Source organism: Scardinius erythrophthalmus, assembly GCF_964197995.2.
Source record: "Scardinius erythrophthalmus genome assembly, chromosome: 11".
NCBI lineage: Eukaryota > Metazoa > Chordata > Actinopteri > Cypriniformes > Leuciscidae > Scardinius > Scardinius erythrophthalmus.
Genome location: NC_138231.1, coordinates 18,605,538 through 18,623,158, shown reverse-complemented (window position 1 = coordinate 18,623,158; position 17,621 = coordinate 18,605,538). Strand labels below are relative to the sequence as shown.

The 17,621-nt window shown below is 39.9% G+C and overlaps 1 protein-coding gene across 1 annotated transcript in view; it reads left to right on the top strand.

Moving 5' to 3' along the window:
* cebpz (CCAAT enhancer binding protein zeta) overlaps window positions 1-17,621 on the top strand; it is a 69,494-nt gene that overhangs the window by 39,800 nt on the left and 12,073 nt on the right. Inside the window, exons 2-4 of the mRNA XM_081379424.1 lie at window positions 10,262-11,763; window positions 13,663-13,894; window positions 14,171-14,321. Of these exons, the coding sequence (XP_081235550.1) occupies window positions 10,262-11,763; window positions 13,663-13,894; window positions 14,171-14,321 (1,885 nt within the window). The remainder of the gene's footprint in view (window positions 1-10,261; window positions 11,764-13,662; window positions 13,895-14,170; window positions 14,322-17,621) is intronic.

Below are 17,621 nucleotides of genomic sequence, written 5' to 3'. Positions count from 1 at the left end.
GGCCTACCTGATTTTGAACACAAGAGGGCAGTATAGCCCTATGTATGACTTGACTTTTATGGGACTAAATAGTACAATTACTATTTTTAAACTTATAAATATTTATTAAATTGAAAAAAAAAAAAGAATAAAATGGGTTTAGTTGTGACATTTTTATACTTTTATATAGAAATAAATGGTGTTTAATTACATTTTTAGAAGATGAGGCTTTAAGTGTTACTTTACTTTAGTCCCTCACTATAGCAAAACCGTTTGAGATGTTTAATATCCGTTCACAATTTAGCATCTTTAATGTATCTTTATCATTTTGAAAAAGTTTGGTGTGAATAAAATAAAACCGTTAGGAAGAGTAGCTCAAAAACTCAGAGTCTGAAATATCCAAAAAATCCACATTCAAACCAAAATATCTGACTTCCTTTTGCTCGGAGCTAATAACTGTAAATTAGAAAGTTGTCCGGCTCGGTGAGACCAATATATATACTGATTTTTGTAACTGTTGGTAAAACTAACCCACCCACTTTTGTCAAACGCATGTTGAAAGTGACACACTTCCTGCTGCCAGTTGGTGGCGCTATAACTTTGACTCACAATAGTTACATCCATCTGATCGGCCTCTTACCACGAACATACTGCTAAAGTTTCATCAAGATCAGTTAATGTATGCAGAAGTTATAACACTTCGTCTCCTCTCTTTTCTCGCCATAAATTTGTTTCCTCGCCATGGCCAAACCGTTCGAGATATCAAAAATCCGTCCGCAATTTAGCATTCTCAATGTCTTGACTTCATGCTGACTGAGTTTGGAGGTGATTGAATGAATTCTCTAGGAGGAGTACATCACATTCCACAGCAAGCGTTTTCCAAACAACCCATAATAGCCGACTTCCTGTTGGGCTGGTGTGAAACTTGACAGAGGGAAAGTTGTTCGGCCCGATGAAATCTATATGTGTACCGAGTTTCATATTAATTCATGCAAGCGTGTTTGATATATGGACCAAGTTTTCAGACCCTGTTCAAGAGGGCGCTGTTGAGCCCCCCTGCCACGCCCGTTTCTGAATCTTTTCACATGTCTACTGGCTAATAAGTGTTATGTGTCTGTCGAGTTTCATCCAATTTCAAGCATGCTAAGAGTCTCAAACGCATCCGAAAAGAATATTAAAATTTGATGCGTTGCCACGGCAACAGTATCTAAGATATCAATAATCCTTTCACAGGTCTACATCTGCCGTGTGTTTACATTATACACATAAAATTTGAAGCAAATCGGGTAAAAGTAAGAGGGTGACTTCAAAGCATTTTGAAAGTGACACACTTCCTGCTGCCAGTTGGTGGCGCTATAACTTTGACTCACAATAGTCACATCCATGTGATCGGCCTCTTACAACGAATACACTGCTGAAGTTTCATCAAGATCAGTCAATGTATGCAGAAGTTATAACACACTTCCTGTGTCCCATTATTCGCCATAAATTCGTTTCCTCGCCACGGCCAAACCGTTCGAGATATCAAAAATCTGTTCGCAAGAATTGATCCTCAATGTCTTGACTTTATTCTCACCGAGTTTGGTGGCGATCGGATGAAATCCCTAGGAGGAGTATTTCACATTCCATTGTATGCGTTTTCCAAACAACGTATAATAACCAACTTCCTGTTGGGCTTTTGTAAAACTTAGAGCACGAAAGTTGTTCGGCCCGATGAGATCTATATGTGTACTGAGTTTCATATTATTACATGCAAGCGTGTTTGATTTATGGACCAAGTTTTCGGACCCCATTCCAGGGGGCGCTGTCGAGCCCCCCTGCCACGCCCCGGTACCAGCTTCAGCCCGGCCCTGATGGCCGCAGGTTCTGACGTGTGTGCAAAATTTCAAGAGTTTTTGAGCATGTTAAGGGCCCCAAAAGTGGCAAAAAGGCAAAAAAAAAAATAATGAAGAAAAAAAAAAAAAATAATCCTTACGAAAACAATAGGGCCTTCGCCCTTTCAGGGCTTGGGCCCTAATAATAATAAATATAGCTGCGAGCAGCGATTACGGGCCCAAGCCGGTGGCACCGCAACCCCGGTGCCTTTAGTTACCTAAAGGCACCGGGGTGGCGGTACCGCCGGCTTGGGCCCTCCATCGCTGCTCGCAGCTATATATATATATATATATATATATATATATATATATATATATATATATATATATATATATATATATATATATATATATAATATTTATATATATATATATATATATATACACACACACACATACATACATACATACATACACACACATACATACATACATATATATGTGTGTATATATATATATATATATATATATCACTGATTCTTGAGATAAGGGACAAAAGTACTTTTGAAAAGTGACAAACAAAAAATCGATTCTACATTCATTTGAATTGGATATCTTCATAAACACGGGTCTCATCTATCATACTATGAAAAGGAACAGGTTTTTTATTTAACCACTTTTTATAAAAATTGACATTTACTCACTTAGTAACCTGACATTTGTCAACTCCGTCTGACACATGAAAATGTTTGTTCTTTAAGTAAATTCTGAAAATAAATATTTAAGCATGAATAAAATAATTACACTATTGCACACAGTAGCAACAAGCAAGCAGCATAATAAACGTCTGTCGTTGCTATGCAGCCATGAACTGCGCTCTCCATGATGACATGGAGGAAGAAGGACTAATTTATTTCCTGCCCTTTACGAATATATTTATGGAGATGAGAAATAAAAACCCGCCCTGTCCAGCTATGATCAGCTGTTCGGCCGATCTTTCGATGTTGTCGTATTATTCCACCACGCTTGCGGCATTCTGAAAAGTTGAGATGTTTTTATATCGATGCGGCGCGAACGCGCTTGGAAAAAACGAGCCCGTCGCTTCCATAATGAGCGTGCATACCGCGCGCCTACATTTGAAATAACGAACTTGAGCACGCAAAAGACGCGATATGTGAACAGGCCCTAAAAAGTTTCGATGTTTTCATCTCACCACGGCATAGGAGCGCCTGGACAAACGAGCGCGATGTGTCGCAACCGCGTCGCTGCTTTTATGATCACACGTCCAAACCTCAGCCAGGTGGTCGCTGAATAAAACTCCCACAAATATCACGGAACAACGTCGGCATTATTTAATCCTATGACCAGTGTTTGTAACAGCTGCCGTATGCATATGGATAGCCTCAAACTTAGCTATTTGCAGCTCCCTAAATACAATGACAAGCAGTTTTATAGATGAGGCATTCGCGTTTTCCATTTGGACCCACAAACTTGCTTAGTTGCACGCACATATAGAGCAACGTGTTTCCACTTTTAAAGTGTATGTCAATATTTCAGCTAAGTCAAACAGTTAAAAGATGCTTTGAAAGTTTAAAACTTGCCATTGTCTTGAAGAGGCTTCCAGCACTCTGCTAGTGTGGGAGGGGCAGTGCATGGGCTGTGCGTGAACTGCAGCGTCTCCAGCAACACAGAGCTGCCCACGGACGCCTGTCTGTAAATAATGCCGGGAAAAAACTATCGGCGAACGCAGCAGCCGCGTATCGGCCGATGCCAATACACGTCAAACCCGCAAATATCGGCCCGATTTATCTAAAATGTGCAGTTTTACTGTATTGAGGGGGTCTGAAAACCAGTCAGTATCTGGTGTGACCACCATTTGCTTCACGAAGTGCAACATCTCCTTCGCATAGAGTTGATCAGGTTGTTGATTGTGGCATGTGGAGTGTTTGTCCACTCCTCTTCAATGGCTGTGTGAAGTTGCTGGATATTGGCAGGACCTGGAACACGCTGTCGTATACGCGATCCAGAGCATCCCAAACATGCTCAATGGGTGACATGTCCAGTAACTATGCTGGACATGCAAGAACTTGGATGTTTTCAGCTTCCAGGAATTGTGTACAGACCCTTGCAACATGGGGCCGTGCGTTATCATGCTGCAACATGAGGTGATGGTCGTGGATGAATGGCATAACAATGGGCCTCAGGATCTCGTCCCGGTATCTCTGTGCATTCAAAATGCCATCAATAAAATGCACCTGTGTTCGTTGTCCATAACATACGCCTGCCCATACCATAACCCACCGCCACCATGGGCCACTCGATCCACAACGTTGACATCAGCAAACCGCTCACCCACACAATGCCATACAATGCTGTCTGCCATCTGCCCTGTACAGTGAAAATCAGGATTCACCCGTGAAGAGAACACCTCTCCAAAGTGCCAGATGCCATCGAATATGAGCTCTTGCCCACTCAAGTCGGTTACAATGCGGACTGCAGTCAGGTCGAGACCCCGATGAGGACAACGAGCATACAGATGAGCTTTCCTGAGACGGTTTCTGACAGTTTGTGCAGAAATTCTTTGGTTATGAAAACCGATTGTTGCAGCAGCTGTCTGGGTGGCCGGTCTCAGAAGATCATGGAGGTGAAGATGCTGGATGTGGAGGTCCTGGGCTGGTGTAGTTACACGTGGTCTGCGGTTGTGAGGCCGGTTGGATGTACTGCTAAATTCTCTATAATTCTCTACGGTTAATGGTAGAGAAATGAACATTCAATTCACAGGCAACAGCCCTGGTGGACATTACTGCTGTCAGCATGCCAATTGCACGCTCCCTCAAAACTTGCAATATCTGTGGCATTGTGCTTTGTGATAAAACTGCACATTTTAGGCCTAGTCCACACGGACAGGGGTATTTTTATAACTGGAGTTTTTCCTCCTGTGTTTTAAAAAAAAAAATCCCGTCCACACATACTCTGTTTAAAAGAAATGTCCGCCTAAATGAAAACGCAAAAACACGCTATCAAGCACTGTCAAGAGCATGCCACACCAGCAGGCGGCGATATAACCCTAATCGTAAAGCCACGTTGACCAATCAGAAGCCTGAATCTGAAGCAAAAACCCCGGTTTTACTGTCTACACACAACACTGCAACCGGCGTTTCTGAAAATCCTCACCCCGGCAGGGGTTTTCAAAAATGTTCGGTTTCAGTGACCTGATACTGTGTTTCCGTGTGGACGAACGGCCGAACCGCTTAAAAAAAAAAAGTCACGGTTATAAAAATACCCGTGTCCATGTGGACAAGGCCTTAGAGTGGCCTTTTATTGTGGCCAGTCTAAGGCACACCTGTGCAATAAACGTGCTGTCTAATCAGCATCTTGATATGCCACACCTGTGAGGTGAATGGATTATCTCCGCAAAGGAGAAGTGCTCACTAACACAGATTTGTGAACAATATTTGAGAGAAATAGGCCTTTTGTGTACATAGAAAAAGTCTTAGATCTTTGAGTTCAGCTCATGAAAAATGGGGGCAAAAACAAAAGTGTTGCGTTAATAATTTTGTTCAGTGTATATTTGAACTAAAATGTAAATCTAACAAATGATTTGCAAGAGGACACAATAGGCTGAGAGCTAACTAAAAATACTTTTTTATTAAAGTTATTATGTGGCATTTGGGTATATTAAGATATTTTAAGTCAATCAACATGTATACTTAGATCATATTATCATGTTATTTAGTTGTTATACATTACTTAATGAGTCCTTGGAAGCACTTTTCCACTCCGTCAGCTTACATGTCAACACCGTCAGACAAAATATCTGACAGAGTTGACATCTGACGGAGTTGACAAAACAACATGTTTTTTCAACTTAATCACGTCTAATAAATGGTAGCCATTTTTATTTTCCTCAGTTGCCAGCTGCCATTAAACTAAACAAAACTACCAATTTTTATTTCAAAATTCTTGATTGAAATCATCCCTACTTTGAAGACAGTGTTGACACATAAAAGCTGTGACCACAGGGATTTCAACTTGTTTGCTGAATATATATATAAAAAAGTAAACTTACGAGACCATGTGTTGGACTGCTGCATTCATCAACAGATAGAAGTCAAAGGGGGTCCTCAGGGTTAAGTTGACCAAAATATGCCTGATTTATTTAGAATTTGAAACATTTCTGACGGAGTTGACATGAATTGATGACAGATTTTGAAAGGCTATTGTTAATGTATAAAATAATGCAATGTTCACTTTAAGTATTTTGTGATATTTTATTAAGCCATCCAATTAACCTCATATTCATATTTGTGCATTTTGGGCATTTTAAAACACTTTTTTTTGCATTTTGATTTTGTGACCTCTATGGAGGACGAGTTCATTTGCATGGGCTTTCATAGTGCAGTGCCGGTATTTTATAAAATTCTATGAAATAATATAAATATATACAAAACTAAGGGTCTAAACATACACAAGTCTTTCATATCCAACTTTTAAAGCCTTTTAAATTAAATAATTTATTGTTTTTTAAGGCAAATTGCAACATTTTGATGGGGGACATGTTTTGTCCCTTATCTCAAGAATCAGTGATATATTATTGTTCAAAAGTTTGGGGTCAGTAAGATTTTTAATGTTTTTAGGAGAAGTCTCTTCTGCTCACCAAGGCTGCATTTATTGATTAAAAATACAAACAAAAACAGTAATATTGTGAAATATTATTCCAATTTAAAACAGCTGTTTTCAATTTTTAAATATTTTACATAGTAATTCTTTTCTGTGATCAAAGTTGAGTTTTCAGCATCATTACTCCAGTCTTCAGTGTCACATGATCCTTCAGAAATCATACTAATATGATGATTGATGCTCAATAAATATTCATTATTATTTTCAATGTTGAAAACAGTTGTGTACAGATTTTTTTTTTTTCAAAATGCTTTGATGAATGTAAAGTTCAAAAGAACAGCATATATTTCAAATATATATATTTTTAACATTATAAATGTCTTTACTGTAACTGTTGATCAGTTTAACTCATCCTTCATAAATAAAAGTACTGATTTATTTTATTTATTTCCCCCAAAAATAAAATTGTAATTATTACTAACCCAAAACTTTTGAGCGGTAGTGTTTAACGTTACAAAAGCTTTAGATTTCAGATAAATGCTGTTCTTTTGAACTTTCTATTCATCAAAGACTGTACACAACTGTTTTCGACATTTAAAATAATAATGAATGTTTCTTGAGTATCAATCATCATATTAGAATAATTTCTGAAGGATCATGTGACAGTGACGACTGGAGTAACGATGCTGAAAACTCAGCTTTGATCACAGGAATAAATAACAGTTTAAAATATATTAAAATAGAAAGCAGCTGTTTTAAATTGGAATAATATTTTACAATATTACTGTTTTTGTTTGTATTTTTAATCAAATAAATGCAGCCTTGGTGAGCAGAAGAAACTTCTCTGTTATGTGCGCGCCACAGACTGCACGCACGTCCGCTTAGAGTTCCGCCTTTTGCCTTCCGTCAATATTACGTTATTAGAAAAATATTTTTTTAGAGAATCGATTTTTTGACATTTGTGAATCGATTCAGAATCGTCCACGTCCGCATCGCGATGCATCTAAGAATACATTTTTTCTCCCACCCCTAGATTTCATACAACAGGTTAATAAACAGTTACAATTAAGTCACTTACATTTTAGATTCAATGTTGACTGTTTTTGTTCTGTTTCAGCAGCGAAAATAGTTAAACAAAGATCACGGCAGAACCATCACGTGTTTTCTCATAACTGAACGATTCAGCATTTTTAACGAATCGGTTGACTCAAAGATTGAATGATCAATCCATAAACATCTGTCTTAATCATGATCGACTCATTCGAACGAATCGTTTGAACGAATGAATCAATGACTCGCTTATTAAGATGGATGCCTGGCGACACCAAATGGCGGTTTAGTGTTGTTTAAAAGCATCATTCTTTGCCACATGTGTGTGATTTGTGTGTGCAACATTATCATTGTTTTTCTTACACTATTATATTAGCGATTTAAAAGCACCCACTCGTGTCACACGTCGATTAACCGGTGGGAAAATATCCTCAGACACATACCTAATACATGTATATTTAAATACAATATTGGCCTACCTGGTAAAAAGTTTTATATACTATTTTGATGTCCTTTTGGACACAAGAGGGCAGTATAGCCCTATGTTTGCTTTTTTGTTGAACCAAATAGCACTAAATAGCCTGTTTTAACTTTTTCATTCTTCTTGAATTGCAAAAACAGAATAAAATGGGTTTAGTTGTGATATTTGTATTCTTTTATATAGAAATAAATGGTATATAATTACATTTTTAGAAGATTTTTAGTGTTTCCTTTTTGGACATTACTTTAATCCCTCGCCATTGCAAAACCGTTTGAGATATTTATTATCCATTCACAATTTAGCATATATAATGTAGTTTCATCATGTTGAAAAAGTTTGGTACGAATAAAATAAATAGTTTAAGAGGAGTGGCTAAAAATTCAGAGGCTGATTTTGCAAAAAAATTCACATTCAGACCAAAATATCTGACTTCCTGATGGCCAGAGCTATTGAATGTAAATTAGAAAGTTGTCCGACTTGATGAGAACAATATACAAACTGTTTTTTCTTTACTGTAGTTAAAACTAACCCCCCCACTTTTGTCAAAAGCATGTTGAAAGTGACACACTTCCTGCTGCCAGTTGGTGGCGCTATAACTTTGACTCACAATAGCTACATCCATCTGATCGGCCTCTTACCACGAACACACTGCTGAAGTTTCATCAAGATCAGTTAATGTATGCAGAAGTTATTCCACTTCCGTGTTTCTCTTTTCTCGCCATAAATTCGATTCCTCGCCACGGCCAAACCGTTCGAGATATCAAAAATCCGTCCGCAATTTAGCATCCTCAATGTCTTGACTTCATGCACACCGAGTTTGGAGGCGAATCGATGAATTCCCTAGGAGGAGTACATTAAATTCCACAGCATGCGTTTCCAAACAACGCTAAATAGCCAACTTCCTGTTGGGCTGGCGTAAAACTTAGAGCACGAAAGTTGTTCGGCCCGATGAGATCTATATGTGTACCGAGTTTCATATTATTACATGCAAGCGTGTTTGATTTATGGACACGTGTTTGGATCCCGTTCCAGGGGGCGCTGTCGAGCCCCCCTGCCACGCCCGGGTACCAGCTTCAGTCCGGCCCTGATGGCCGCGGGTTCTGACGTGTGTGCAAAATTTCAAGAGTTTTCGAGCATGTTAAGGGCCCCAAAAGTGCCCGAAAGGTTGACAAAATAATAATAATAATAATAATAATAATAATAATAATAATAATCCTACCGGAAACAATAGGGCCTTCGCCCTTTCAGGGCTTGGGCCCTAATAATAATCCTACCGAAAACAATAGGGCCTTCGCCCTTTCAGGGCTTGGGCCCTAATAATAATCCTACCGGAAACAATAGGGCCTTCGCCCTTTCAGGGCTTGGGCCCTAATAATAATAATAATAATCCTACCAAAAACAATAGGGCCTTCGCCCTTTCAGGGCTTGGGCCCTAATAATCCTTACGAAAACAATAGGGCCTTCGCCCTTTCAGGGCTAGGGCCCTAATAATCCTTACGAAAACAATAGGGCCTCCGCCCTTTCAGGGCTTGGGCCCTAATAAATAATCCTTACGGAAACAATAGGGCCTTCGCCCTTTCAGGGCTTGGGCCCTAATAATCCTAACGAAAACAATAGGGCCTTCGCCCTTTCAGGGCTTGGGCCCTAATAATAATCCTAACGAAAACAATAGGGCTCTGCGCCCTTTCAGGGCTTGGGCCCTAATAATAAATAATCCTACCGGAAACAATAGGGCCTTCGCCCTTTCAGGGCTTGGGCCCTAAAAATAGTCAAAACTCAGCAAATTGACCAGTTGTTTGTTAATAATAACCTTACAAGTAGAAATAAATGTAACAATAAAATAAAAAAATTATACAACAATCTGCTGTAAATATTCATAATTCAACCTAAAAGAATTTTACCTTCTTAGAGCAGCTGCTTGAAGCATATAAATGTACAAGTAGAACCTTCATTCATACTAAGATGTGCATGTGCATTTTCTAGATGTACATCTGTACACGTATATTTGTCTGGTTAGACTGATTAAAGCAGGAGTTATGATATTTAATCGCTCGTTTCTTTTTCAACTGCATTGAAATTCTGTTTTTCAGTTTTATATACAGTAGTCAACATTTGAAGTGGATCAAAACCTTTCATCAAAGTTATACATGAATTTTTAACAATACCCGTTCTTGTCTTAGGACAACTTTTTTGATCCACTTCAAATGTAGACTACTGTATATTTTTTTCACTCGACCCCTAATTTTTCCACAAGTAATCAAGAATATGGTGTAATGTGTATTGTTTGTCGATAAATCATGTTGTTGTGTCATCACAGGCCGATTATGTCATGCTGGCCAACGTCAGCGATTCGAACGAGCTCCTCAATGGTGGAAAGAAAAACGCAATTGATGATCTGGAGAAGGGAGAGCTGGAAGATTTCATTAAAAAGCTGGGCATTCGTGCCTATGCAGGGCAACAAATCATTCCAGATGGACAGGATGAAAAATCCTCGGAGCCAAGCAAAAAAGAAGGGAAAAGGACAAAAAGTGCCAAATTGAAAGAGGATTCAAAGCCTGTTGTGAAAAATGCCATTAAACCCTCGACAGAAGAGCTCAAACAACCCCCTGTAAAATCTACACAACTTGAAAAAAAGCAAAAAAAGCAAAAACAAAAGAGCACAAACGTGTTTGAGTTTTACCCACGGCAGACTCTTCTTCTCAAACCCGGGGGTAAGTGGTTTGACATGGAGTACACCTCTGAGAGCACGTCTGTACCTCAGAATGAGTCTCTGGTTGCTCAGTACAAGGCTTTGGCTCAGAAACTCTACGAGAATGAAACTGTCCTCTACAAAACCAAGAAGAACTTCCAGAAAGGTGCCAACTCCACCTGGATGAAGAGCGTGGTGTCCACGGGGACTCTGACTGATAGGATGGCGGCGATGACCGTGTTAATTCAGGATGCTCCGATTCACAGTCTCCAGCACATCGAGAGCCTTGTGTCCCAGGTGAAAAAAAAAGGGAGTCGCAGACAAGGCCTTATGGCTTTGGATACTCTCAAAGAGCTGCTTCTCAGCGACCTTCTACCGAATAACCGCAAACTTTGGACTTTCTCACAGCATCCTTTTGATCAGTTGGAGGAAAAAGCCAGTGGGAACAGGGACGCCCGGGACCGCAGGCTGATCCTCTGGTACTTTGAGCACCAGCTGAAGTTTCAGATATCAGAGTTTGTCGTCGCACTGGACGCAATGGCTCACGATACGGTCCAGACCACCAAAATGCGATCGCTTGCCACTGCCTACGAGCTGCTGTGCAACCAGCCGGAGCAGGAGAAAGCGCTTCTGGTGCAGGTTGTCAACAAACTGGGTGATCCTGAATACAAAATCGCCTGCAAAGCCTCGCACCTGCTGGAAACCGTGATTCACAAACACCCCAACATGAAGATGGTTGTGTGCTGTGAGGTCGAGCGCCTCATGTTCAGGTCCAACATCAGTGCGAAGGCTCAGTACTACGCCGCATGCTTCCTGAACCAGGTCATCCTGAGTCACGAGGAAGCGGACCTCGCTGCCAGACTCATCACCATCTACTTCACATTCTTCAATGTGTGTGTTAAGAAGAAGGATATAGAGTCTAAAATGCTCAGCGCTCTGCTAACCGGAGTGAACCGAGCGTATCCTTACGCGAAGAGTGGGGATGAGAATGTGTGCAAGCAGCTGGACACGCTTTTTAAAGTGGTCCACATCGTCAGATTTAACACGGCTGTCCAAGCCCTCATGCTGCTCTTTCAGGTCATGAACTCCCAGCAGACCATTTCAGATCGCTATTATGTAGCACTCTACAGGTAAACCAATGCTCATTCTTCTGATGAACGACTAAAAAGTTAACGGAATGAGTCTAGGTGGCAGGTGCACTGAATTTAAACCTTGGCTGAATCCAAAATTGCCCCCTATACCCTTAAATAGGGCATTATTTTAGGGGATGGCCATTTGTATTGGTGTCCCAATCCATAGTGGACGTTATTGAGTGCACTTATTCAATCCCACATTGCACTGCAATAACGAGTGTACAACCAATGTACGCTCAACTGCTATCTGAATTAACTCACTTCTTTTCATTCACTCCTTCAAGTGAACAGTATTAGTGAACTAACGTAGGGAATTGTGTATGAGGGTTTAGGGGCCGATTTTGGATTCAGCCCTATTTTAAGTATACCAACATTTCAGTGCTTGGTACCAATCCCATTTAAATAAGGTAAAAAAAGGCTGGTGATCACTGCTCACACAGCTTCATGCAATGAGTGCTCTTTAGCGAGCGTGTGCACATACGCACACATACGCACAAGCATGTTTTGATAGCAGCCACCTGTCGATCAGTGAGTTGTGTGTGTATATAACATGTACTGCATTTCAAACAGCATTTGTAAGGGAAAACACTCTTACAGGGGAATGTAAAGTCTCCAAATGGAGTTAGTACTGCAGAAAGACATTACTGATATATAATGATTCTTATTGTAGTATTTGAAGTGGCAGTACTTAGTTCAGACCTCACTACATTGTGTTGCAAAGAAATACAGAACAAAATATGGCTTACAATATTTCAAAATGATCCAAGATGATACTGCTTTGCAGAAGCAATGGAAAAGGAATATTTGGCCGATTAACAAACGTCTTCTAACGTCTTCGTCTTCTTTTATATCTAATTTAATCTTCTAATCCAGGGATGGGCAACTTCGGTCCTGGAGGGCCACTGTCCTACAGAGTTTAGCTTCAACCCTAATCAAACACACCTGAACAAGCTAATCGAGGTCCTCAGGATTACTAGAAAATTATAGGCAGGTGATTTTTTTTTTTTTCAGGGTTGGAGCTAAACTCTGTAGGACAGTAGCCCTCCAGGACCGAAGTTGCACATCCCTGTTCTAATCTCTAACCCCATGTGGCTTTTTCATCTTTGACAAATGGGGTTAAAAGGATGGTGAATTGTAACTGACAAGCTCCAAAAACGTGCCATAAAATTAGTCTATATACATTGTTTGTTAGTCCAAGTCTGAATTAATCTGATAGTTTTTTTTGCAAGAACAATTGCTTGTTTACATAAGTGATATGTCATATTTAAAAAAGAGAAGGAACTGCACGTATTGTCAATGCAGACTATCTTACTAAAAATGAACAAGATTTGAGAAACACTTTTCCAATCATTTAGTCTACATAAACTGTCAGCATTTTTGAGTGAAAAACCAACACCGTAGCATTTTTTTCACCCTCAGATGAACATTATAGTATGGAAAATATGCATTTTACTAGGATCGGCTCGGCACAAATCTTTTTATTGCCTTTCTTTAAACACACTATTATTGTATAAGCAAAATCCAATATCCGCTGAACCTCCAATTTGTTGATATATTAATTTATGTATTAGTGCACAGTGTTTCTGTAAAAATTTAGATATTGAATAAACATGTCTTGAGTATTTTAAACTTGCAGTTACCCTCTTTTGCTGTTGAATGTGAGCTGCAGCCTGTTTAAGTGAAAGAATATGAGATTCGTTCTTTTTTGATATTGTAGGAGTTTGCTATGGACACATGGTATTATTTTTGTGCAGGTATTCAAAAGTTATAAAGCCTTATATTTGATTTTAGAAACACTGCAAAAACCCTGTTATATTTGCTGTATATGTACATGTCATTGGTAAATTGGCACAGAGAGCATTATGGTTCATTTCTCCATTTGTTTGCTCTCCACAGGAAATTGCTCGACCCAGGATTATTATCATGCTCAAGAAAGAGTATGTTTCTCAACCTCTTGTATAAGTCTGTAAAAGCTGATATAGTGATCAGACGGGTGAAGGCTTTTGTGAAAAGGTTACTTCAGGTCAGCTGTGAGCAGACCCCTGCCTTTATATGTGGTGCGCTATTCCTTGTGTCAGAGGTGATGAAGGACAAGCCAGGCCTCAAGTTACTGCTACAGGACGAGGGGGTAAGTCTACACACACACCCTCAATCTACAGTGTAGTGTTTGCTCAGAGAGTTTCTTATTATATGAGGAGATCCCACCCTCTCATGTGTTACCCACTGTACCACTGGAGAAAGTACGACTGTCAACATGAATACATGTGTGCCTTGAAGAACAATAACATTATAGCCTTGGTGTCGTTGAATTGCTCTTGGAATTGTTCTATTTAATCACAGTTTGAGGTATAGCATAAACATGAACCCATCACAGAGTTGTCTGTAAAAAAAGGTCTTTCTGCAGGATGACGAGGAAGAGGTGTATCAGGATCTCAGAGAGGAAAGCGATGATGAGGAGGGACCTGTGGATCCTGACAGGGACGTACAAAAGCAAAGCACAAAACAATGCCAGATGAAGCCCACTGCATCATGGGTACATCATCAAAATTTGGAAGGTGAGCCTCATTCATAGGCCTGTAACTCTTGATGGACACACTGAAGCTTGAGTCGCCATTGGCTAGTACATTTGTTTTATATTACTCGCCGGACTTTTTACATGTTATACAAGAACAATGCAAATGAAAATTCTATGTAAATGTAATATGAAATAATATTATTAAAGACAAGCAAACAGTGTGTAATAAGAACAAATAATTAAACCACAAGCAATAGCACAAATAAACACAATAGAACAAAGATACAAATTAAATAAACAGTGCTTTTCAGGTAGTTCGATACAGATTAGGTACAGAAAGTGACAGTTCTGCCAACTCTTGGCCATCAAGCAGTCCTTATTGTCGAGCCCTGCATTTAGATCTTTTATTTTTTAACTTATTCACAGGCGAGTAAAATGGTACAATTTACTAGCCATTGGCTAATCAAAGACATTTTAGTCACCTAGCATGAAATTTGTTTAGCATTTTAGAGGGTTGGCCTGTCACATTGAATACAGTATATGGACATGACACAATATTGTCCATTGTGTTTACATGCGTGTTTGTTTACATAAGGTTGAATGTCACCAACATTTTAGCCCCTGCTCGTCGGAGACAGCGACCGGGCATCTCCTCTAGATATCTTCTCACGCACGCACACACATCTGGTTCACTATCTTTGTGGGGACTCTCCATAGACGTAATGATTTTTATACTGCACAAACTCTATATTAAATCCCTTTACACTAAACTTATCCATCACTAAAACTTTCTGCATTTTTACATTTTCAAAAAAACTCATTCTGTATGATTTATGATCTTGTTTCCTCATGGGGACCTCAATTTGCGTGTTCCCTGTCGAAATGTTTGTCTTTGTTTTGGTCTGTGTGACTCCGCCCACTGCCAATTTACCCAATAGTATTTCGACACCCTTGGTTGCCAGTTGGCGTAAATCACACCTTATTGCAGCCATGGAAGCCAGAAAATTACAACTGGGTAAGAGATCGCAGATTCTACCTGACCTAAAAAGCCTTGGGATCGATCTAAAAAGCTCTATGAGAGGTATATTAAAGGGTTAGTTCACCCAAAAATGAAAATTTCTGTCAGTAACAGGGGTGCAAACAGCGCGCTTTTCGGCGCCTCCCGCTTTTTTCACGTCAGTTTGGGTGACTTGTGTGAATCGTGCAGATCCGAAGAGTTTTTTTTTTAAAGGGGGTGGGGGGTGGGGGGGGGGGGGGGTTGAGAGGGTCTGATTATAATTTAACCAACAGTAATTCTGGATTGCGTCCACCAACAAGTAAATAGGAAATAAGCGAATCAGAACACTGCGCGCCAAACCAGCAGTATGTGCGCAAGCGTGAACCACTAGTGTTTCTGTCTCACTCTGGATCTGCCACTGCATCACTTTTCTCTCTGCGTGGCGTGGAGTGTCCGTTTTTATGTCGGCTCTCATGTTAACTGGTTAGAGCTTGTGTTAGAGCACAATGCCTGCGTGACACACACACTTCTCGAGCCGCGCCGAAACCGCGTGCTAGAAATAGAACCGCAACCAACGCCTATTTTTCACGCGACACGCAAGAGTGTTGGAAGTTTTCAGACAAAATAGAAGGCGCAAATACATATTAATAAATTACATTTTGATGCTTGAAAGTCTCTCGGTTTTGACAAATGCATATATAATTGTAATTAAAAAAAAGACCTAATTATCGATTTTCAAATATTGCCCCGTCAATAGGCCTACAGAACGAAATATTCTGTAGCCTATTTTGCCGTCAATACTGCCGACTTTGTCTTTGCTGTATCAGGCTATATATATTATGTTTAACATCCAAGTGTAGATCTGTCGGCGCACAGAGCCACGCAGTCGCAGACAGCACGTGAAGTTCGTGAACACCGAATTCCCTTTTCTTTCTTATCTATTTGTGTTTGAACAGACATGTGCACGAAAAAATAAGCCAGTGTCCGTCTCAACGAGTTTCCCTGTAAACGCAGTCAAAATAAAACGGACGCGTGTCATTACCGGTATTAGATACGCGCATTCGTCTTAAAGGGACAGCACCCAATATACCTGCAGCTGTTTGTGTCACCAAAGTTAATCAAAGTTTAGTCAAAAGATAAACTGTATTAATACGTAATACAGTTAATTTACCTGAAAAACATAAAGCACTGCTTTGTTTCTCGTGTATTTGTGTTTTATTGTATTTATATTTGTATTTTGTTTATTAGTTTCTATGCAGATGCACTAGGCCCAGTGCTCGAAGTGGGGCGGTACTCACCGGTACGCAGTACCGGCACTTCTGCATTTTACTCCAAAGCGTACCTGCATGTTTTCTTGCGTACCGCTACTTCTCGCATGTAGCCGGTACTCTACCACTGACAGAAAAAGCGTCAGTGTCACGCCCATTTCACATATACTCCGTTTGCAATGCGTATGCGGAGCTTATTTTTTTTCCGCACCCATATTAACAGGTTAGACTAGAACTTTCGCACTGCACGCGGATGCGGTCCGGCAATGCGTTCCAGGATACAGCAGTCCAACGATCGTTTCCACACCGAGTCTATTTTCGCTGTGCTGCACGTGGTTCGTGGTCAAAATTAACATAGAATATGACATTATATATAATTTGTATTATTTAAAATTACTTTTAACATTTAAAAACAGACGTTTTCAAATTCCAAAGCTTGCAGAAGGTTCCTAATGGCAATACTGACTTAGGCTACAGCTTTCCTGGTAGCCTTGAGTGAATTAACTTGTCTAAGAAAATGATTCATAAAACGTATATATATCTGTTGAGCCTATGTTTACTTTCGTCATTGACACAGACGAAAATGAAAAGACTAAGTTCAGCTTTAGGAGAGGTAGAAATAGTCCAGGATAAGAAGACTGAGAGAAAATAAATATGAAGATGAGGAGAGAGCTGGTAGCCTATTGATAAATAATCTAATGACAAGGTTTTAAAGATAGCCTATTTCTTATAATTTTTTGGCCTTCAAAAGTCCTAAATTGCACATATCAGAGATCAGAGAAATCCAAATTTTCTCGGGGGAGCATGCCCCCGAACCCCCCTAACTACAGGGGTCTTGAGTATGGTTGTCCAGGGCACAGGAAATTGTTAATCCGGCCCTGGGTGAAGGCGGTGAGAGTAAGACAAGAGAGTACCGGCACCTTTTTCCCCCCACTTCAAGCACTGACTAGGCCTACCCTACACAATTACCCCAATCATCCTAGAATTATTAATTCTTTACAAAAAGAGCTATTCAAATCATCAGGTGAAATTGTTTTCAGGAAGTAGCAGTAAAGCAAGAAGAAGAAGTGCAAGA